Genomic DNA, 23,710 nt, shown 5'->3' on the forward strand with positions numbered 1-23,710 from the left:
ATCCTCACCTTGGAAGTGGAGATCGGCACAGTCAGCGTCGGGGTGGCACTGCCCGTTGTCTTGCAAGCAGCGGTCGAGAGGAAGCTGCATCACCGAGCAGTTCAGCCCATCACCAATGTAGTTACTTTTACATTCGCACTTGCGTTTGTCCTGGTCAGAGAGAGAATAAAAAAGGCCAAGCCGAGTACTTAGCTGACGTAAAAGTGGTATTTCAAGCAACATTCTGAACTGTTGGAAAAATTTCACTTCATAATAGCCAGGAATGGACAAATAGGAAAGTTGCTACTAACAACTGTGATTCAAAAGAACACAAACTCTGATGGTGACATTTATTCTTCGAAGCAAAACATTTCCACATGTTCTTGGGTGCTTTGCTGAATTAATACCAAAGCGTAATTCCATCCACAAAGCTAATAACATGCATTGGAGAATTATATGACATGTAATTAGCAAAAATGGATGGCAAACCTATCAAAATGATATTTAAATGACTGGGCACTGGAGCATGAAAGGAATTTAGCAGTCCACTGATAGTAATAAATTGAGAACTATAAACCAAGTAGGAGCTGGTGACATCCAGGGATTGTGATGGTTGGCAGCTGGAACGGATTCGCGGCAAGGCTTCTCTAAATAGCTTCTGGAAGACACATCAGGCAAGCCACCAAAATGGAATGGACAGGTGATCCTGAAAGCACCAGGACAAATGCTGGATCAAGTCACTGGCACAAGTCTTCCTCAACAACATTGACCGTTTGGGCCAAGGAATTTGTATCATGTGGCTGCAGAGCTTTTTAAACTGAATTTGGCCAACGAACAAGTGACATTATTCTCCCAGCTGTCCCTACGTTTAGCTACCAAAATATATTGAGTTTCAATCCAATAAACTCCTATTGCAAATAGGGATATCCAGTTAGGGAGAGCTAAGAAGAGGACAGAAAAATTAGACATGCAAAATATCCCATCTGCTGTAGTACCCCTTTCCCTAGAGAAAAGATGCCAAACTGTTGCTCACCCCTCAGCTGAAAGGATACCAAACTGGTGTGGAAAGTAGGCTGGAGCTATGTAAAGGTTGTTTTGGAAAACAGGGACTTTGAGAGGTACGGAGTATGATCCAGCCAGAGAAAAGACTTCTGCTGGCACCAGGAAGAAATGCCTCGGACCTCCCTGGGGCTGACTGAAATCATTCAACTTACAGGTCCTATGACAGTGCAAATGGCATGCTCGTGGCAGCCTCCGTTGAACCCATCGGCGCAAGGATTTATTGGAAGGCATGTAAAGCCATCGCCTTTGTATCCTTTCTGGCAGGTACAGTAGACTTTCACCCCGAGCTGCGTGCATTCGGCTGCCTTGTGGCACCCACCGTTGTTTTGTTTGCAAAGGTCTGCAGCTGCATGGGGGAAAAGAAAACAGGTGAGTAAAGTCTGCTTTTAAAGAGGATGTTCTTCACAAAGACAAACCACCTCCAGATTTTTAAGGTACACTAAAAATACTAGAACACTTGTTTTGGGACAAAACCTGAGTTTCCCAAGGCATTCCCGAACTTGTGTGAAGGCTATCCTTCAGGGCTCTGAAGCCCTTTTCGGGATGTCCTCGATTTAAGAGACACCACCCCCCCAAGATTCTCCTTCACCTTTGGCAGCCCAAGAAAGCTGCTTTTCTGGGGACTCTGCTCTGGCCAGGGTGACTTTGGAGGACACAAGACACCTGGCTCAGAAAGAATGACTGTTTCTGCAGCGATGTTACTGAGGACCTGCCTCGCCTAAGGTCATCAAAGAAAATCCTGTTAAGTGAAACACTGCTGAAAACCCTGCTGTCTCCAAAACCTGATTGAAGCACGCTTCTTGCTCATACTCCTACTCGGTAAAACCTGGTGAAGCCAGCCACTTGCTTCAGAAAAAAACCTCATCTGTATATATTCTAAATTTGTTTCACCTGCTGTACTGTGGAAGCTGTTAGGTTTGATAGGCAACATTTCATAGGAGAGGGTAACTGCGTGCAGGTGCAGGTGCGAGAGGGGACATCCTGCTTTCTCGTAGCAGGCTGTGAATGGGAAAGGGAGCTCACCTGTGCACGTCAGCCCGTCCCCGTTGTAAAACGGCTTGCACTGACACGTGTTGTTCTCCATGCAGACAGCGTTGGCGGAGCAGCTCGGGGAACACACTGGTGGCAGAGCTGTGGGGAAGGCAGAACAGCTGGGATGAAAGTGCTATTTGTATTGCAATGCCCTTTTTTATGCAGAAAGAAAAGCCCTCATATCAGTCTTGCTAACTGGAAAACCTGTAAGGATATTTTTTTTGACTGCTTAGCTCACAGTTGATACCTTCCCTTATGCAGCCCAGAGCCCCTCCACAGGGGAGGTAGGCACTCATATTCCCATTTCACAAAGGAGGAGACAGGGGGGTGAAGGGACTTGTTCTCAGTCCAGAGGAGTCCCTTAGTCTCCTTTGAGGGCTTCTGGCATTATTAATGCTTTCTCTCTCTCCTCTATGCAAACCCTCTGTTAAATTGCAAGTGCTTTGACCCGTGGCTCCATGCGACGGAGTCCGGTGAGAGGAGGCAGAGACCTAGCTTGGTTTCACACAGCTGACCAGTCCATCCTGTTTCACAGAAGCATCGTCCTGTTCCTGAATATCCTTCATCACACTCCCCGTTGGTCTTGCATTCACAGGCTGCAAAAGGAACGCAGAGGGATCACTTACAGAGCTGCCATTGGGAAAGGGGAAAATCTTTCCCTACAGAAACATCACCTATACTGTCAGTTTAGATACAGTATTGTTTAGCAATTATTCAGATAAATCTAACCTCATGTTTTTTCACCGCGAGGCCAGTCAAGCAGTGGACCAGACTTCTCAGAGTGGTTGGGCAGTCTCCATCCTGGGAGGTCTGCAAGCCCCAACAAGATAAATCCTGAACAACCTGGCTTGAGCTCAGGGCTGACCCTGCTTTGAGTAGAGGGTTGGACTGGAGACCTCCTGAGGCCCCTTCCAACCTGAATTATCCTGTGGTCCCATGATTTTATAACTGGCATTAGTTCAATGCACCTCTGGAAATGAAAATGGGTATTGACCTGCATTGTAGCAGAGTAGCAAATTTTACAAAGGACTGTGGCAGGAAGGAGTTAATAGCTGAGCTGAAGACCTAGTCTGATCAGGTCCTAATGTGCAGCACCTGCTAGCTGTGGGGAAGCCTTTTAGCCAGAGAGAAGTAAGGTGTACAGAGAGAGAGAGTGTGTGTGGTTGCTGCTTGGGAGAAGGTCTGTCTGAGTAAAGAAACCAAATATGAGGTTAGTAAGCTTTGCTGTAAAACCTGGGCAAGTTAACTGGGATGTGTTTTTTAGGTTTTTAGATAATTTTATGGCTAAAATCTTCTGGATTCCTTTTGTTGCTCTTGTATGTGGGTGTTACCCCTTGTGCCCTGCAAACTGAAGTATGAGGAGCTGATTTAATCTATGGGTGATATTTTTTCCCTCCTTTCTTTGGGCCCTGCAATAACTTATGTGCTGAGTCCTTCTTAAGGAATTATTGATGGCTCTCTGTTTTATAATATAATGAAGTAGCATCCTTTCTTGCCTTATCTCTCTTCCTGAAATATTGTTGTTTAAAGAGGAAAATGATGTGGGTTTGGGGGAACTGATTCTCTGAAAACCTGATCCTGCTGAAAAGGAGTTTCATCCTCTGGCTTTATTTCATTTAGCCTGGTTACCTAATTTTTGGTTGATATAAATATGCATTAAAAAGAAGTGGCTATAAAACTTTTCTGTTAGAATACCACAATCTGGGTTTCAGACTAACAGCTCATACAGTTTATGCTATTGTGTACTATAAAATGGATAAACCATAGGTAAGCGTAATCCTGAGCGTTGGTGTCTAAGCCTGGTGTCTTGCCTATACTGCAAGGGTATCTAGCCTATAATCCTCCATTGTAGGTGCCTCATGAGTACTACAGGTGCACGCAGTTAGGATGGAAGCATTAATATTGTAGCTTTGCATCTGAAGGCTTTATGTTGGGGAAGCATTTAAGTTTAAAAAGTGATATTGATCCTGGTTCCATCTAGTTTACACTTAAAACCACAGTGAAGTGGGTTATATGAGCAGTTTCTTGGCTGCCATCCCTCTTCGCAAACTGCCTTCATCTCTGTCCTTTTTCTTCTCTTCTGCAAAAGCAGTGCATGGCCTTGGCCTCCTGCAATCGTTGAGGAACCACATTGCTAAAATGCTGTCTTGCCTTTTACGTGAATGGGGGAGAAGGCTGTAGTTGAAAACACTTGTTGATGGAGGTTCTGTCTCTGTTGCCTGTTACTTATGTACCCTACAAGAATAGGAAGAGCCCTGCAGAGAAAACCATGTAAGCCTCTGCTCCACCTGCCTTTTCCTCCTTCCTTCTGAGATGTTGTGCCCTCCCTCCGTCTGAGGACGCACTGGGGAAAAATGGTGGTGTTGAAAGTGGGAGGTGTTTCTTGGTTTACTTAAAAACTCATTGCTGACAAAATAGTTTAGGCTTGACATGGGCAATGATATGGAAAGGTAACTTAAACATACGCCTGCAGCTGGATCCATATCTGCCTGGCAAACACAGCTCACACGAAGTCCCGTTGAAGCCGCTGTGGCAGTGACACTCTCCTGTCCCGGCGTACCCATCGTCGCAGGAGCCGTGGTTATTGCACGGGTTCTCTGGGCCCCCTGGGCAAGCTGAAAAGTTTTTTTTGTTTTTTAAAAAAAAAAAAAGTGGCTGTTTAGCTCAAGTGCATATTTATTTGTTGTCACTGTTTGTTATTTATTGTTCTGTAAAAATCCTTGAACAGGGAAAGGCCTGTAAACGCATGTCTATTGGGGTGTGCAAAAGCAGCTGTGACATTTGCAATTGCAAGCCTCCTGCCCCAAATTCCTTAACATACTTTTGCAACTCTTGTCAGGAAGGTGTGGACTCTTTCAGCCCTTGCTCTGGGTGCTGTTACCTGGGTGCTTGCTCATTCAGACCCAGCAGTGAATGGCACTGCCCAGCCCCTGCCCAAATCCAGCCTTGCTTGTGCACCTCCATGTGCTGGTGAGCCCAAAGGGCAGCTGAGGCTGGGCTGCCCAAAATTGCTTGGGACCCCCATGTGTCTGTGAAATCCAGACAGAGTGAGCTGGCAAGGCCGTACATGTCTCGGGAGCTGTCTGCCAGCAGAGATCCTAACCCGGATCCTGACCCTACGTGTCCTGGTGAGACCCTCAGTACTGTTCCCTGCGGAGCTGGCAGGTGAAGGAGCATGCCGTTCATTAGTATCTGCTAACAAACAGCTGGAGATAAAGCTTCCCAAACTGTCTCACATCTGCTTAAAGCTACAATTTCTGAGCTTGTGCACCAGTGGTGTGCGCGCTTGCAGGTGGCTGAGGAGTTGTGCATTGTGTCTCTGGTGTGTCCTGCCATGAACCTGATGTCTGGTTTTGCGTTGAAAGGACTTTCAGCTGGTGACTGATTAAGACTCGCTAGGTTTGGTTACAGCAGAGCAGTCTACTCTCTATAGCGTTCCCTTAGTTTGCTACTAGCATGGAGTTTAAAACTTGCTGTAATGTGAAAAAGAGATTATCTGGAGCGGAAAAGCAATAATGCTTTCTGTTTACTTCAGCTCTTGCAACAGAGATCCCCCATCTTGTGGCCAGTCTCTTCTCATGCCCCCTATCCCCGCGCTCTCAATTCAGCCTGCTGGGCGCTATGCAGCGGTGCTTGGGAAGGCCAGAGGCTGCCGGCAGCAGGGGGTGTGTGTGTGTCTGTCTGTCCATCCTTGTGTCCTACCTTGGCAGTCTGGCCCGAAGTAGCCCTTGCAGCACTTGGCCGTCTGGATGACCACGGAGCAGTTCGTACGGCAGCCGGTCCTCTGCAGCCCATAGGACTCGTACGTGCATAAGCGGATCCCTTCCTGGGCATTGCACATGCCAGTGCCGGGGGGGGGGGGGGGGGGGGAACACAAGAAGATGAGTGCCATGTGGAGGTTTGGGTTTTTTTCCTCTTTAAATCACAGTTTTTGATGTACATTGAATCAAAATGTGATGTGTGAAGAGTGCAGGTGTGAGGCCCCCCACCTTCTCTTTGATCCCCAACTTGCTGAGCACCATTAATGAGGATCAAGGGGTTGCTCCAAAGTCAATCAAAGTACTTGCTACAGTGGATGCTGAGTGAGACTGACAAGCGTCCCCCACCACCAGTGTCTGGGTGTTTGCCCAGGGACAGCTTTGTCCCGGAGGCTTTATGGCATCATTTAACTGTGGTTTCACCATTGAGGGTTCTCTTCTTATTTTTTTCAAAGCAACTTATTCTAGTTTGCTTGTGTTAAGTAGAGAGAAGAGTAGATCAAGCTGCTTAAATGCAAGATTTTAATGTATTACCTTTGGTTTTGTCCCTGGAGGGCATTTAGAACTACTGAAACAGCTAACACAATGCCCCTGTTGTACAAAATGGAAAAGAAAAAGTGTATTAAAATAATGGTAACAAAAGGCTATTTGAAATGGACAAAAAATCTGTTTTATGAGAGCAGAAAAATATAAGCAGAGAAGAGCATAGGCTTATTAAGCTTGAAACAGATGATAAGAACTCTGGAGAAAGGAGAGAGGAGAATGACAACAAAATAGCTGCATTAATTTAGTGCCATGAGATGAAAGAAATTAGTTTTGATACCAGAATATAAGTCCTGGAAGAAGAAACTTTTCTTTGGATTTAAACATGCAGGGAAAAATATGGTGGCTATTCTTCAAATAAATATTGACATGGGCTGCACCAGATCTGGATGTCTAATTTGGAGCAGAGGTAAATGGTTACTTCTCAGGAAGCGCTGACCAGACCCGAGGAAATTATATCTATCTCATTTAACAAAATCATGAAACAAAAGGTAACTTGAGCAGATGGGGTATATACAAGTGTTGGTTTTATAACTGAAATATAAATTACCATAAGCTTTTTAAGACTGACTACTTTTTTTTTTTTTACTTCTAGGTAATTTTTTTCATACATTCAAATTAAACTTGAAGTAAATTTGGGCTTGAAACCATTTCAAAATGGGTTTCAAAACTTCCTGTTTGTGGGACCCATCAAAGTTCACGGAGGAAACCTCCTCCACACTAATAGTGCCTGTTCAGGTATGTTAAAGGATATTTCTGTGAAAGCAAGAAATGTGAGACCAAGATCCTGGCTAACAGATGAGGCAGTTCTGCCTTGTGTCCTTAATACCCTGTGCAGCTGGGACAGCAATGCTGTTCCTTTGTAAATGCAATCTGTATGACCAAATTCATAGTGGGAATTTGTATTCATGTAAAAGCGTGGTAGAAAGATCTGTCCTTGCTCAAATTTATGCTTGCATTTGTATGGTACTGTTCTTATTGAAAACAAGGCAGGGCTTGCTAAGCTGGTCTTAACTGAAACCACTTGTCCCGTGTGTTGCTTAGTGTGGATGCAGGATTTCTGCTGTGTATCTTGCGGGTGTTGTGCTGTGCTGCATAACCTTAGCTGTAACCAGTGAGGCAGATGAAGTCAGCCTGAAATGGTGGGACTTAATCTCAGTAGTGCTAAAGCTGCTGCATGTGTCTCTGTGACGACAGGGTTTGGACCTTTGGCTGTGTCTTTTCCAGGGTGGGGGACCAAGAAAGGGAACTAACCATGAAATCCGCGGTGAAGAAGCTGTCGCAGCGTCCCCCCAGGCTGGGGTCCGTCAGCAGGCAGTCGATGCCGTAGGCGATGCCCCCGTCAAACTCCAGCTGCCGCTGCACTATCTTGCACTGTCTGTCGTTCAGGAAAAGGGCACCCTGAGAGGTGGGATGGGGAGAGGGGGGGTGTGACAAGTCGTGAACTAGTCTTCCTTGGGGCCAGGCTGAATCCAGGTCCTGCATGGGTGTTCAGGGTAATCCTCCCTCTGCTCTAAACCCATCTGGGGATCTATAGCTGAATGCTATAACATCACGGATGGGCAGATCTTCTGCCTTTCTTGAAGGGGACAGAGTATACCAGCCCTATGTCCACAGGTTAACCTTACACACATTTAGGCTTAGTCATGTTTTCAGAGGCAGATGCTTGCCAGGGATGGTGTGATACATTTGCAAAGAAAAATGTGCTGTTCTGGCTTAACAGGCTGCACGCATGCCTGCAATCTTAGCTTGTATAAGTGCTTACAAACCAAAGTTTGCAGATGCTGCATTCGTGAGGTTTCTGCCAAAGCCAGGTTCACCTAAATAGTTTTCCATTGTGTATTTCATTGTAGGAGAAATTAAAATGTGCTGGTATTTCAGTTTTGAGGTGACTGAGAGCTGTTTTGAACAAATAGCATCTTACGACACAGAAAATGACAGCTCCAAAGAGTCTTGCAAACCATCTAGTTTGCTGAATCCGTTGAGGTGGCTGCCCTGGTTTTGTGGCTGTTGGCACGGACTGGTGAGGACTGATTGAGTTTTGGTGCCACTGACCCTTTCTGGGGGCTGTGCACAGGCACAGTAGGGTCTGCATGAGTGGATTCTGCAGCAGGGGCAAGGGGTAAGTGTGCTGAGAGAGTGAACACTTACAATGTCCCTGTTATCCCCACAGCTAATGCTGAGGTTGGAGCCCTGCAGGGTCTTCAGTGAGGTGGAGACAGGCAACTGGTAGGCCATCACCTGGGAAGGGAACAGGGGAAATGCGCGTCTGGGCTTGCATGTCTTGGCCTTGGCAATGCTCCTAAAAAGCAAGGGCTTACCGCAGCGTCACGGACAATGTGGAATTTGAGGTACTGCACCAGTTTGTCAGTGTTGGACTTCCTGAAGAGGAAGTCCTGCTGCTCCTGTGGCAGCCCACGGATAGCTGTGTCTGTGGGCCAGAAGAGCGTGACGGGTTTGTGAATAGGATCGTTGATCAGCTCAAGCAGGTTGTTTTTCTGCAACATACCAAAAATTGGGGTGGAGGATTAATGCTCCATCTAAAACAACACTGACCCTATGGAGTGAATGTTTAGTATAGCTGGGATGCAGTGGCCTGTGGGCTGCCTGGTCACCAGCCTGCAAACACCCTGACTTTAAGAACCAGATGCCTGAGTTGAGCTGCCCAAGTTGAGTTAATGACTGAATTCTCAGAAGTGCTTCGTCACCCAGGGCTGCCCACTGAAAACCAGGCTGATGGCCCCGCTTTGGGCTCAAAAAGTCATACTTGGGTCAAAGCTTGGCCACGTAATTTGACATATGGTAAGACAGAGCTGAGTGGGGAGGGGAAAGGTGGCTGTGGGTCTGCTTGACATCCCACCCACCTCTGTGGGAGAGGGACCATGTGGTGACCAGGGTTGCCGTATACTGTGTTGTGAGCCCTTCGGCTCCACTGAACACCATCCTGCCACTAATGCCATGTGCCATGTCTGTGCTTTTGTCCTTAAAAAAAGTGTTTAAAACCTTTGCCAAATGGCTGCTGTCTCTTGTGTCCTTACCTCTAACAAACTGCTGAACAGGATGTACCCATGTCTGACTGCAACCATTTTAAGGCTTTCCTGCAAAGAAAGGAATTTCAGTAATTTAATAAATACATTATATGGGTATTTAAAAAGCAGATATTGGTTTGCTTCCCCCGTAAGTCACTTTTTGTTATGAAATCAATGGTACTGTAAAAGCCCTGTGCAGAAGTCCTCTTATATTGTTTGTAGTATAACTGTAATTCCTGAATGAATCTTAAATACAGCATTTAACTTATTCAGCAGTGTCAAATGATGCTTGTATAAGGTCTTTTTAGTATCATGGGGATTTTTTTTGTGACTTAGGTGATTTATATATCTAACAGTAACTGTGGAAAAGCTCCTGCACTGAGAATGGCGATGAGCTGCACATACCTTCTTAAGGGGGAAATCTTGCATATGTGATGGGACCAGAATTTCATTTATCATATGGATCACGCCATTTGTGCCAACAGCATCGCTGAGTATAATTTCAGCTTTATTGTTCAAAAACAGCGAGTTCTGGAAAGGCAATAAAAACACATTTTCTGTGGAACCTTGTGCGAGGGTGAGGGTAATGACAAATTTCTTTGATATGGTGAGCCCAGATCGTCCTTTCTTTGCAGCAAACAGTTGCTTCAGTTTTAAGAAATTGCCCTTTGCTTTTTCAAACTCTTATTGGGCTCATAAAGCCAGAGTCTGAGGATAAAATAACTTGTGTCAAAGCAAGGGTTGTACAACTCCACTCTTTGCGTAGCAGATAAGTGCTGAATGCTTCAGCTGAATGGGCAATCTTCTTTTAACGCTATTTATTTAATTTTGTGCATCAGAGGAAGAAAGGGAACCATTCAGGTTTTTTTAAAAAAAAAAAAAAGGCTGAATGAGAGCAGACTGTTTTATTAGTCTGTCCCCTGCCTCTTCATGTTCTGTTACCTGAGAGAAGCTGATGTGTATTGGGTCCCCGTGGAGAGAGGTGACATTAGTGATTGTCGTCAGGTCACTGTACAGCAGACTGGCACAACCTACCATATGGTACCGGAGGACTTGAGCCATCACTCCTTTGGCAATCCAGTCCTTGACCTGCAGCAGAATGTGGAGGAGTTGAGAAGCAGTTGAGCAAGGCATCTGAATCCAAAAACTCATGGCCATCTCACCAAAAACTTCTGGCCTTCTTACTTACTCGTGAGTCGCTGTTTAGTACATCTGTGTGAGGTACAAACAGAGTGAAAGGGCCAGGACCTGCAATATCTCTGATAGACAAGGCCTGCCAAAGTTAAGAGGACAAAGCATTAATGAGTCATTAATGCACGTAACGTCACGCAGTGATGGGGGCAGCCCTGCTGAGTGGGTGGTGGTGCCTACAGCCCCATTGCTGCTGCGCACTGGGTTCCCTTCCCTGCAGTGCAAGGGTGAGAGAAACTCTCTTGTATGGTGTGGACTTTCCTTCCCAGCCCCCTCTGTCACCTCTGCCCATGGGTATAAAATGGAAGATTTTTCTCTTGCTCTTTCGGCTTATAGCCAAGTCTCCGTTTCCTCTGCAACAACAAACAGGAGAAGAGGGAAAGCTTGCAACAAACACTAAGCATAGGGAGAATGGAGAGGCTTATTCTCTCCTGGGCAAAGGAGGATGAATAAACCTGTTCATCCTGAGACAGTCAAGCGTGGATATAGGCATGTGTTTGTATGTGTATTCAGCTGATACATGGTTGCTTGTACCTAGGAGTAGACTAATTACTGTTAGAGTAATGGACCTGGGGTATTGCAGGCACTCTGCAATGACCACTGACAAACTAAAATAAGAAGAAAGCTCTGCTAAAGTGAGAGGAAGCCATCTGTCTACCATGGTAGCAGAATCGAAGCTAGAATATGAGTCTTTGGACTAGCAGGCCAGTATACAGATTTGTGCTGCCCTGAGGCTCAGGGTAAATGAAGGATTACTACTGCCAGTCTCCAAAAAGCAGTGAGAACTGGTGGTGCACATTGGCTGTCTATCAACACACAGAAGCGTCCTGAGACGTTTCAGAGGGCCAACTGAAAACAGCGTCACAGTTTGGAAATGCAGCAGGGGTAGTAGAAGACTGGTATTTGTTCACATCAGACTTCAAGAGATGTGCTGGAAGATCTTGGACTGTTAATGGGTGAAAGCTTCAGTTTTATGCCTGGTCTGGAGGCCCTACATTTCCCTGGGATCTTGGTCTTGATCATTAATTCTCTAGAGGCTTTAATGGCAGTTAATATTTTAAATCGGAGCATCTCCAATATTAGTGACTGGTGATCCAAATCCAGTCCCAATTAAGTTGAAGGATGTTGGTACACGCCAGATTCTTGCCTGCTCCCTGCCCCCCTACACCCTTGAAGCAAAAAAAAAAAAAGTGGAAAAACCTCCCCAAGCCCCCTACTCAACCTTTTCTTACCTCTAAGTGGAAATAAAACCTAGATGTGTTGGAGTTCCTGAGAAGTTCCTGCAATCAAGAACAAGACTTTGTAACAGTGCTGCATATGTGAGGCAACATCTGTGGAGTGCAAACAAATGCAGCACTCGGACAAGACCAGGAACTTCTGGTTGGGAATAAATGCTGCCCATCTCCATTGCTCTTGTTCTGTTCTTACCTTGCTCTATCAAAGAACAGGTTTCTTCAAAACCTAAAAATACCAATATTAACTCCCTAGTACTGCAGTCATAATGACTGTCCATCAGTTTTTTTGTCGTTCTTTGTTTGGTTTTTGTTTTGTTTTTTTGGCAGGTAACGTTATCTTGTGCTCCTATTCTGGGTTTCTTGGACTGGAATTATTTCAAATTCTGGGGTAGATTTACCAATTTGTCCAAGAGAAAAACTGGCATGTTTCAAAAGATAACCATCGTATTAAATAACTATCTGAAGAAAAATAAGGGACAGGAAACACGTGCAGCACTTTACCTGGAAGATATTGCCTCGGCACTTAAATCCATCCCCAACGTAGTTGGGTCTGCAGGTGCAGGTCCTTTCTGTCAGCTCAGTGTCATTACAAATGGCAAATTCACTGCAGCCTCCATTATTCTTGTAAGATCAAAATTTAAAATATTTAATTCCTTCATTGCCAGGTTTACAAAACAATTCTAGTTCATCACTTTTTTTCCATGTATATAGCTTGGAAAGACTTAATCCCAATAGCTTTTTGAAATCAGATCTTACTGGAACTTCTCATGGTATATACTTTCTTGCAAACAATAAAGAGCATTTAAAGTTCATAAAAAATAACTCTGCTGCTATGCAGAGGATGCAGTTTTGATTCCCTCCTTACATCTTCAGTTTATGGTGCTATAAGGATCCAAAAGATTTCCAGGCAGGTTTTATCCTGGACCTTGGGGATAAGTCTTAGCTGTTCTGCCAAGGCAGTGTTGATGTATGCTGAAAGGAACTATTTACAGCTGTAAATCACTTTTGTGGTGCCAGGAGCCTGGATTTCTAGACTAGCATTAGCATAATTCTCTTGTTCTTTGTCTGATGGCCCAGGCCAGCTGGAACGGGGACCTGCCACATGTGCTCTCCTCTAAACCATATTCTGTCTGCCCACAGGTGCACCACCAGTGCGACCTAAGGCTTGGAGCACCTCACCTGGCCACCTGCTCCAGGAAGCTCTCTGTGCTAAGGGGAGATGTTCCTCACCCAGAAGCAGCATGCTGGGGTTCAGAGCTCTGCCCAGTTGCAAGTAGGTGCTCCCCAGTTAGCACCTCAGCTTGCAGATACATTTCTATCTTGGATTTGAGAGCAAATCAGGAAAAACTGAGAAGCCATCTTATTTTTCTTTCCTTGTGCTTGTTTCATGGTGTCCTTTCTGCTGCTGGTCATCTCGGGGATCCTTTCCCACAGACCATGAGTGGGAGCAGAAGCTCCTTTGGGAGCTACCAGCAGGACCTGACTTGACAGGCCATAGTGAGTCCTGGCTGCAAGTGGTGGGTTTGGGTTCACTTGCTGTTTATTTAGCTAGCTTTAGGTGAACTGTTGGTAATCTTGGTTTTATCATAGCTTCCTGTGAAGCTTTGCTGTACAGAGGTTTGGCCATGGTGAAGCCAGATTAGCCTCTGGTCTGACATAGATGCTTCTCAAGACTGTCTGTTTTTTATATATAATTAGCCTGGCATAATTAGTTAAGTGGAAGCAGAATTGCTGGAACAAGGCATAGGAAAAAGCAAAAGCATACAAAATCAGAGGAAGCAGCAGCTCATAACTTTGAGCTTCCCTTCCTCCAGCTTCTGTTTTTGCCCTTGCTCTTTCTCTAACCTTGAAAGGTTGCAGAGATGAAACTGCTGACAGGCCAGGCTGGGAGGGTGAGAATTATTGTCACTGCGCTTGGAGCGCAAAGGATTAATGTGCATGGGAGAGTGGATATGTCTCTGCTGCAGCTTGCCAAGAAGCAGAGCAGTGTGCCTGGTGCAGGGCACCACGTTGCTTGTGAATTAGGTGGCTTGCAGTGTGTGAGCTAGCTTGTGTGAAATGAATGTAGCGAATTCTCAGCCTGCAGTGATAAGTGAGGGACAGAATGAGGAATGCTATGGGAAGCCCTGTGTTGTGTGTTGCGGAGGGAAAGGAAGGAGATAGTTTCTGTGGAGAATGCTTTTTTCTTTTTTCCTTCTACCTTCCCCATCAAGACAGGTTTCCATCCTCCCACCCCATCTCCAGTTTCACTATTGACTAACCCGCCTCTGCAGCTTGCAGTGTGGCTATCCTGTATGATGCACCCACAGGGATGCGCTTGGGATGCAGCCTATGCGTGGCCATAGGGGCTGTGGGGCTCTGTTCTTTGGCTGCTCCATGGGAGCTCTGCCCTAGGTGAGCCTGCAGGCTGGGAGTTCTGCTGGAAACACCTACTCCAGGGAGTCCAGGCACGCCCAGGCCCCTGAGCCTGGATTGCTCCAATGTGGATTTCACTGGTAATGACCCAGCAATGCCAGGACCCAATACTCTGATTTGGCTATATAAATTTCAGACTGAGAAGGGGTTGCGTGTGCTGACACTTTATCGTTTCTCTTGTTCAGGCTGCACAGATATGGTCCCACCATAGGGCCACACCAGAGGACTTAATGACAGGAGAATATTAAAAATAAATAGGGGTTTTGATCCACTGTAGGCTATTCTCTTTGGTTCCTAATCACCTGGCTCCTAGAACAGCTAGGACTGGCCCCTGAGCATCAACAACCTGAACCTTTGATTTTTTTTTTTTTTCCTTAACATTACAAGTAACATGCAATAGATCACACTTCTGTCTCTTTTATCATTTGAACCAAGCTCTTTAATTGTCTTGCCTAGAAGCTGCATTGTCGTCTGTGTGTCCATGTCCGTGTCCCCCCCCCCCCCCCCCCCAGTAACTGACATGTTGGCAGGCCCTCTGCATCCCAAACACAAATTTAGATGGTGGCTTTTTATGCAAATTCTAGCAATGACAAAATATCTGCTGAGCAGACATGATTTGCACTTCACCACTATGGACTAGGGTCTGTTTCTCTAGATCTGAAGTGCTTTTTTCAAGACTCAGTGATGAGTCTGGCCCTCACTTGTATTATGTCCAGGCTGTGGCCTGGGAGAAGCACTTACTGCATGTGTAGTTTCTAAAACAGTGACGACACTAAAGTGTGTACTGAACTAAGCACGTTTAAAAATTAGCGAAGTTAACGTAAGTGGATTCTGGGCATAGAGGGTCCCAGATCTACCCATCTGACTTAGTTTTGAATGCATACAAACCCCAAAAGCGTAATGATTATAACAAGACCTTAAATGCTCTCCTTAAATGGATACTTACTTGTGAACAGAGATTGATATATGTGCATCTTTTACCATCTCCAGAGTATCCCTTCAAGCAATTACATACTGCCTACAAAGCAAAACCAGAAAACTTGCATACATGGAAAGGTGTTTGACTTTTTTCAGCACACTTACACTTAATTTACTTTTTTGCCAGATTATTTCACAGCGATATGGTGTACCTCATCTCTCCCGCAGCTGTTTCTTAGTGAGTATGAGGAACCATAGACTGAGATTGGGGAATGACCATTTCCAAGAGGCTCTATCTGCCCTTTCTCTGCCTATCCATCTCTCATCTCTCTTTTGCTGTCCTGGTCATTTGAAATAACCCCTCTGACACCTGCATGCAGTCATCTTGCTGGCAAAACAGGTTAAACTCCTAATTTGTTTCCCTCATTTTATTTGCAGAGGTTGGTGTTCCCCTCTCTTCCCTTCCCCTGGTTTTTTTTGAAGTGATGAAACATATCTTCAAAACATATTTGGAATTGTGTCCTCATGTTATTGACAGCTTCCCATACAGTGGTAATGCATTTGACACTTAAGTCACGATTACTCTGTTTTGCACTTGCAGTTACCACAAAGGTGAAAAATTAACATGGCTGCAAAGAAATGACTTCTCTTCCTCTCCAATTCACTGCTTAATGGTTCTCAATTTAGAATTCACATTTCATATGTAGGAGATTGAAAATGCAAGGAGATTTCTGCAGCAGAAATAAAACTGGTAGGCAGTGTAATAGCAGTGGCTTAGGGATCTGTATGACTGAAAGCCCTACAGAAAGGAGATTCGTTTCTGCCTTATAAGTTTGGCTCTGCTGCAATGGGATTTTTGTAGTGGGGATTATTGCTCTGATGTTAACTATATTCCCATGGGTAAGGAAGTATAAATAACCATGTTGTAGCTACTACTTCTATCCCCAGTGAAAGTGTATGGAAGCAAATAGCCATCACCTGTCTTGTCTAGAGGGAATGGGGAAGGAGTGAAGTGGTTCTGTGCTCCCACCAGAAATGTACCGACTTGCAAATGACAGTCAAGGCAAAGAGTTAATTGATCAGGAGTGGCAAAAAGGGCTGGTGGTGTTATTGCCCCTCCTGTCCCTGGACAACTGGAAGGCAGGAGGTGGCCTCTGACTTCTGATTGCCGTTTCCTGCATTGCTCCTGAAGAAGTACTGTTGTGCAGTGCTCGCTGGAGGCTTACAGTCCTGCCAATATGAAACTAGGGGGATGATAAGTAGTGCTGCAATCAGGGTGTTCAGCTTCTTCTGAAACCGTTATAAAAATAGAAACACTAATCTGTGTCACTTGATTGCCTAGGCCAATTTGTTTCTCTTTTCCCACCTTGTCCTTTTATATTTCTTTTTCTTTGGGGAGCGTGTGGTACTTCTGTATGGGAGACACAGAACAGCAGAGGGGCGAGTGGATGCTGGTGTGCTGTAACCCCTATATGAGAACTATGATTCAGCCTGTTTTGTTTCCTTGATATGTCCGAGCTATGCTCGGAGAAGGGCTACTCTGAAATAGATTTTTTTTCCATGGACAGTTTTTATAACAAAAAAGAAACATCATCTGGCAAGACTTTCTAACTGACAGGTTTTCACATCAAAACCTCCCAAAGGAGAAAACCAACCACTTGAAACAGCAAAACACTGCTTTCCTCTGCAGTTTTGGATTTCTTTTACTGAAATTAATTTTTTCATGTTTGTCCACACTCCCTCGCAAATAACTTTTTGAGGGAAGCATATACTTTTCAGACTTTGTTATGAAATCCACTTTTCCATTTAAAAATGAAGTTGAGAAATCTTTTTTTACCCAAATGTAAACAGTTGGCCAGTCTTATTTTTCTGCACTGACAAAGTACTCACTTGATTGGGTCCAGTCTGTGTGCATTCTGCATTTCTATCGCATCCACCGTTGTTCTCCAGACAAGGGTTGATTTCTTTATAAAACAAAGAGTATAATAAAAAAAAGTGACTTCTGAAAACCCAAGAAGGGAGAATTTTAAGTAAAGTATACTAGGAATACAGATTTACGACAACTGTGAATGAATGATTCTCCTTCCCTTAGCTACTTAATACCTCAGTCTAGATCTTGCAGTTGTCTTCGTGAAGGCTAAAACCTGGCCATCAGCATTTCTAAAACCATGCCTGGGGAGGTATGGTACAACAGTGTCTAAAAGTCTTTACGTTTTCAATGGTCAGAGGAGCGTGAGTGTATCAAGCTGCTGAAGATGGGGCTATCCTTGTCAAGAGGCAGATCTTTTTTAATAAGCTTTGGTGTCACACCACACCACTGTAGTTGTGTGGTTTGCCACGTAGTATCAACCACATGGCATGTAGAGATGCCTTTGGTGTCAGGGCCTATAGTATCAGGAAACTGCACTTCTGGGTCATAGCGGAAGAAGGATCTTCCATCTACAGGAAAACTCACTCTTGTATCCCTCCTTGTGATAGATTGGGAACGCTTACCGATGCAGACTATTCCATCTCCAGTGTACCCAGCGTTGCAAATGCACGCTCTATTGCCAGGAGTTGTTCTTTTGCACTCTGCTTTGGCAGAACAGCCACCGTTGTTGGTCTTGCAAGCATCAATAGCTGAACAGTGACAACACAGATTAAAACAATGTGCTTAAATGGCTTTTTGCTTTTCAGGTTAAGGTGTCTCTATATTTTAAAGGGATTTGCTAACATCTTCTGAACATGAAACCTTTCTGATTTAAGAGGCCATAGGCTTCATTGCTGCCAGATATTTAATACATCCTATTGATTGCAAGAGGGAAAGCTGAGAAGATGCTTCTAGTCTGGAAGATAAGAATTCATCCAGGACTGACTTTAAGTAACTTCCCATCTTCTGATACTGCCCGTTCCAACCAAGCACCAAAAAAGGGACCTTCACGTTCTTCTCTAGATTAAATGGCATTGGAAGACTTCCCTTAGCTTGCCTTTTTCTGTACACAGATCAAATAGCCTTCTCTTGCAGGAGGTCTAGAGTGCAATACCACCCGGCCCCCTCCTGTGACAAAAAGTTCTGGTTGTTATTCAGATGGATACTCATGGCGTTTCTGCAACTCTGGATGAGTCAAAGGCTGGCAAATTGAGCTCGCTTGGGTTTCCCTGAGAGCAGGGAGGTAGCCTTTTCTGGCCTTCAGTGTGAATCAAATCAGCCCAAACACTGTTTTAGTTTTTACCTCAAATGACCCCAAATTGCTGTTTCAGCAGCTGTAACAGCCAGACTGGGGAGATGACTTGTCCTGTAACTGGTTTTGCCTGGGAATCCTGTATAGGGGAATAAGGGTGGGTGCAGAGCCGCTATGGGTGATCTGTGTCACCCAGCTCTTCCTGCACATGGGGACTTTCCCACCAGCAGATTAAAATGGATTTGGTTGGTTTGTGCCAGTAGAGAAAACGAAAACAGCCACAGTAAGAGTGCTAAAATCTTGGATTAGGACCCTGCCAGCCATTGTAAGTAGACAAATATGCTTCTGTTCCCAAGAGAATTAGTATTTTAATCAGGTAAAGATTGAGTAAAGCAACTAAAATTAATTACAATCACTGTAGCTGGAAGCAGTCTATTTTGTAAGTCTGGACATCCCAGACTCTTGGAGGGACACCTAGGATAAGCTGCTATTGCCCCTTTCTGAAGGTCTCGCAGATCTCTCTGGTCTAAAGAAGTTGATTTTGCCACCCCAGAAGTCTGTGCAAGTTCAGAAAGCTGAGGAAATGGTAGGGCTATACAGCTTCCAATAGCTGGAAGTGCTATTGTACCCTGAATTGGACTTTCTTTGCTGGGCTTTGTTGGGAAAAGGAGTAAAAGTCATAATCCAGGTTTCGTTATTCTGTGAACAATGGGGCCTGGGTTGTGCATGGCACGTTCCCTTTTCTCTGGTCTCCCTTAGCACAAAGCCTTGCAACTTGGAGATTTTGAGACCTTTGTTTGCTATGGATCTACACCTGTTGGGCTCTTACTCGTTTTGAGCAAACTGGCAGCAATTCCTGTTTGTTTTTTTTTTTTTTAACTGGTGCATAGGGAAGTGCTCATTTCTCACCAGCTCCACTGTGACCACAGAGTGCTTCAAGCACGTTTTTTTTTTTTTTCAAAAGGGAAGAAACAAAGTCCACTTGCCTGTGCAGAACGTGCCGTTCCCCTCGAACCCAGCTGCACACTTGCAATAGGCAGTGCTATTTGATAGGAGAAGGCAGCTAAAGAAGTAAAAAGAGTGAGACGACATTTAAAAAAAAAAAAAAGAAAAAAAAAAGTCAGGTCTTCTGTACAGCCCTTGTTTTTGTGCATTGTTCCGAGGGTAATGTCGCATAGAAATAACAAGGCATTTAACTGTACAGTGTGATGTAGTTACAACCATAAAAATGAACCTAGTCAGACCAAGGTTTCCAAATGCATTTTGGATGTATTGTTTTAAGTATTAAAAATGCATGCTTTGGTCATCAAGTGTCCTATTTTCTCACACAAAGCTCCAGAAGTTGCTTGTCTGCTCACCCAAAAACTGTGCACAAATTTTTGGTTGCGTGCACACAATTTGAGGGACTCAGCAGCGCTGATGTGCAGGGGTGGGAGCCAAGCCAGACTTGAGTCCCCTGGGGTCAAGTTTGGGTTTTTTTTTGGACAGTTTGGCCTTCTGCATGCAAGCGTGGGTTCACTGCCCCATGAGCCCTGTGTAATACAGGGATTGCTCCCTGGCATCAGCCAGGGACAACGTCCCAACACGGCCAGCACAATTGCGTCCTTCCCCCCCACAATCCTGCCATGCCTGTACCTATCCTCATACCTACAGGGGTAAGGCGGTGGATGAATAAGGCTCAAGAGAAGAACAGTCTGCTGCTCCTGTCAGAAACCCAGTTTTGATGCCAGCATATGTGGGATCCCGTGAGCAAATTTGAGAGTGGAGTTTTGCCAAAAAAGCCTGGTAAAATACCACTGCTGTGAACTGCAGTTCACAAGCACATGGGGGAGAGAATGATCTACATCTGGGAAAAAGGGGGTTTGTCCCTCTGGCTTCTCTGCTCCTACAGAAGAGCTGTGGCTGAAAATCTTTCCAGCTACACTTTCTTGTTCTTTAAATGTCTTGGGTAATGTAAATCTTGCTGTCAGGTCAATGACAGGTGGCAGGTGCACTTCAGTAAATGGAGCAATGGGGGTGACTTTTTCCTTTGAAAACTGGTTAGTGTCCCGAAACTGGTGCTGGACCACCAAAAGCATTATTTATTCTTTGATGTGAAGAGGAGAGCTGTTTCTTGTCAAATGCAGCTTTCTCTAGTGAAGTCCCTGACACATTTCTCAGTTGTATGTGTGCTGGCAGATGGGGGGAATAGCGGGTACAGATAAAGCCCACCTCAGAAACCCACTTTTGTGAACAGCCTTGCCCTGCCCTCTTCCTCTCTTTAGTGCTGCAGGCTCCATTTCTTTGTATGCTGCACAGTAGGATGTCTCATGGGTGTGTTTTTATTTTTCTCCCCACAAAATCTCACTTGTTTCCCCTTTAAAATTGCACATTTTGAACTTGTTGGTCTAATCACTGAATATGTTACATCAATATCACCCCTTATCTCTGGCAGAAAACATAAGTGTTATCTATGCTGCTGAGAAGTTCTCATAAAGAGCAAGATGGACTAGGCTTTTTGCTTGCAAGAGATCCCTCTTTTCTCCCCCCTCCTCTAAATTAGTGGATTCCATACATACTTAGCACTGGTATGGCATGAGGCGTTACATTCATCATCTTTGATTTCTGCAAGAGGTTAAAAAAAAAAAAAAAAGGGGGATCAGAACCTTTCGGGTCAACATCCTTCTAGTTTCCCAGTCTTTTGCTCCCGCCATGGAGAACTGGAGTCTGTTATGAGTTCTGTACCAGACAACTGCTCTCTGTCTGTATAGAGACTCCATCTGTATAGATCAGTGGGTACCACTTAAATTCAGTTCTGAGGAAGAGACATGTCAACATATTCCCAGGAAAACATTTCACCTGTTGTCATTTATCTGTATTTACGCTGGTGACTTTTGCACGTTATTAGTTTATTTATGTAAGTTTTCCAAAGGAACTGAAATTTGCTCAGATGCAAAAACTATACCAACTCTTTAAAGTTCATTTCATTACTATTTTTCTCCTCAAGCAAATTTAAAACAGATATTGAATGCTATTATTAACGTGCTTATACTTTTTTATTTTATACTATTATATGTATAGTTCTGAAATAGTTATTTAATACATTTTAATTATGTCTAACTAAAATATAATTGTATTGCATATAGGAGCTGTATTAAACCAACACAAAATGATTTATTTGCTAATTAATCTTTATTGTATTAGCAAGAACATAATACCTAGTGTTGTATAGCTAAATCAACCTATTGAAGCATTTGAGAGGCTTTTGATCAGAGGATCAAAATGTGCTAGGTAACTCTGCAAAATATATAGCCTTAAATAGGATATTCTTTTGGGACAGATACAGGGTGATACAGTTAGAGAACTAGTGAAGTAAGGTGTTTAAGTCTTGAGCAGTATCGCAGCTGGCTCTCTATTAATAATGGTAATTAATTGCCATAGCACACGAACATCACCTGTATTCCATTGCATGCGGGAAGCTGCTGGGTATTTGGTAGTGCACTTGGACCTCCTGCACTGGGATCTGATCACAGCTGCTGCTGTGGCATTTCCTGAAATGCTCACTTTTCTCCCCAGAAGAAAAAGGAGGGGACACTCACCAGTCTCACATGTTACTCCTCTCCAGCCAACATCACATTCACAGGAGCCGTCCCCGTCAATCCCGCTGCTGCATTTCCCATGGACGCAAGTGCACACTGTGGGGAGAGATGGGAGGAAACCATTGCCTGTGGGCAGGGTAGCAGAGTGCGCAGCAAGGCAGCGAGGGGAAGGAAGGGGAGGAGGATGGCCCAGATATCATCTGCTGATGGCACCTTCTGCTCTAGGCTATTTCAAGAAATGTTTTGGCTTGTGCCTATTGGCTTCTTCCTACAGGATAAATCTAAATTCAAAATATGTTATCTTTCCTCTGTTCCCAAATAAAGGGACTGAAACTGTATTTTAATGGAAAAGCATTGGTGAAAAAGCAGTGCTAAAGAGGATTATTGTTGCTGGATGTTGTTCTAAGCCTATAGTGTGCCAGAGTAGGAGGTACCATCTCCAAACAAGGGAGTAGAGAGAAAATACCATAATGGGGAAAGAAAAGGGGTTAATGAAGTTTTTGAGACTGGCCTGTTACTCTGAAAGTGATGTACCTTTCCAGGATCTAGAATGGACATGGTTAGAAGACCTAAGGGGAAGGTTTTGATATCTGACAAGACCAGCAAAGGTGCCTGTGTGGTTTGGGGATGCTCAGTACCTTGATCGCAGTTGCGGCCGTATTTGCCTTCGATGCAGCTTTCGCAGGCTGTGCCAACAAACCTCTCTCCGCACTCGCAGGCGCCTGTGCCGTTGATGCCATCCAGGCAGATGCCGTTTCCGAAGCAGGCGTTCCCTGCTTGCCCTGGGCAGGGCTGGCACTGCTGTCCGAAGAAACCTGCGCAGCACTCCCTGGTCTGGAAACCAAGAAATGCCATGCTGAGGGTCACAATCAGGGTAGCAAGCATGCGGCCGCTGGTATTGTCTTTTGGGATGGCTGCTGGGTGGAGGTGAACTATAGATCTGGATTTTTGGCAGTGCTTCAGCTCTGCTGGTCTCTGGCCATGCTCCTTACTGTGCCGGGGCTCAGGCTGTCACCCCAAGTCCTTGGTGGGACCCAGGTGCCCTCCACCACCCCAGGGAAAGGTGGATGGGATTGCTAGGGCCAAGCATGGGGTTACACTTCCCAAACCTGTGCTCCCTCTGCACCATATCAGATCCCAGCCCTTCCTATGCTGCAGCCACCAGCAGCCTTTAACCTTCCAAACTCTGCTGCATCCAGAATTAAAAGGCCTATAGATATGTTGTCAGGGACCGCCTTGACATGCTGTGTGTGTTTAGCGGGGATTACAAGGAGGGTGAAGTTCAGGGATGGGGGTTCCTGGCTTTTATTGTAACAGAAACGGTCTGCTCACAATGATGGTTTTGGCACACTTCAGCTGGCACCCGATCTGGATGGTGTACGTTCTCATGTTGTTTTCCGAGAGGATGCAGTATTTCTTCTCCCCTGCCTGAACAAAAATTGGAGAAATGGCTCCACTTCTGAGTAGTATTGATCAGCTACTTTCAAATGTTTTTTTAAAAAAATGGGTTATTAACTTTATGCATGCTGCGCACTCACATGTTCACAATGAAAATGAAGGCAATACTTTTGGAAATAAAAATGCATTAGATAAATGATTTTTTTGCTAGTGATTAAAGATGTGTCTAATACTGCCTTTGCTCAGAATTGAATGGAATTTTTTTCTGAAGTTTGACAAACATTTCTCTTTTTTTCTGACACGTTTCCTGTTCTTCCTAATTCCTCTTGGAAAACTGAGTGCCAAAGTTCTGCAAAAACAGTTGTCGAAACTTTATCTTCCAGGTCTGAACACAGCTGGGAAAGATTGCTT

The 23,710-nt window shown here is 44.7% G+C and overlaps 1 protein-coding gene across 3 annotated transcripts in view; it reads right to left on the minus strand.

Moving 5' to 3' along the window:
* The window catches only part of STAB2 (stabilin 2), an 88,880-nt gene that overhangs the window by 12,358 nt on the left and 52,812 nt on the right, over nt 1–23,710 (minus strand). For 2 of the 3 annotated variants that reach the window (XM_087765347.1, XM_087765348.1), the window contains exons 37-60: nt 23,234–23,329; nt 22,540–22,735; nt 21,902–21,997; nt 20,882–20,927; nt 19,310–19,386; nt 17,656–17,781; nt 17,053–17,126; nt 15,191–15,262; nt 12,331–12,450; nt 11,827–11,874; nt 10,593–10,676; nt 10,346–10,492; nt 9,809–9,934; nt 9,413–9,472; nt 8,696–8,872; nt 8,526–8,615; nt 7,629–7,775; nt 6,366–6,422; nt 5,776–5,899; nt 4,539–4,688; nt 2,565–2,669; nt 2,065–2,172; nt 1,194–1,387; nt 9–150 (exon numbers count right to left, since the gene is read on the minus strand). In XM_087765347.1, the coding sequence (XP_087621473.1) occupies nt 9–150; nt 1,194–1,387; nt 2,065–2,172; nt 2,565–2,669; nt 4,539–4,688; nt 5,776–5,899; nt 6,366–6,422; nt 7,629–7,775; nt 8,526–8,615; nt 8,696–8,872; nt 9,413–9,472; nt 9,809–9,934; nt 10,346–10,492; nt 10,593–10,676; nt 11,827–11,874; nt 12,331–12,450; nt 15,191–15,262; nt 17,053–17,126; nt 17,656–17,781; nt 19,310–19,386; nt 20,882–20,927; nt 21,902–21,997; nt 22,540–22,735; nt 23,234–23,329 (2,662 nt within the window). Of the gene's footprint in view, nt 1–8; nt 151–594; nt 686–1,193; nt 1,388–2,064; nt 2,173–2,564; nt 2,670–4,538; nt 4,689–5,775; nt 5,900–6,365; nt 6,423–7,628; nt 7,776–8,525; nt 8,616–8,695; nt 8,873–9,412; nt 9,473–9,808; nt 9,935–10,345; nt 10,493–10,592; nt 10,677–11,826; nt 11,875–12,330; nt 12,451–15,190; nt 15,263–17,052; nt 17,127–17,655; nt 17,782–19,309; nt 19,387–20,881; nt 20,928–21,901; nt 21,998–22,539; nt 22,736–23,233; nt 23,330–23,710 lie in introns of those variants that run through there. The other variant, XM_087765349.1, reaches the window with a different exon arrangement.

The sequence above is a fragment of the Nipponia nippon genome, unplaced genomic scaffold (assembly GCF_047370975.1).
Source record: "Nipponia nippon isolate SJK-2023a ecotype South Korea unplaced genomic scaffold, ASM4737097v1 scaffold_3, whole genome shotgun sequence".
NCBI classification, from domain to species: Eukaryota; Metazoa; Chordata; class Aves; order Pelecaniformes; family Threskiornithidae; genus Nipponia; species Nipponia nippon.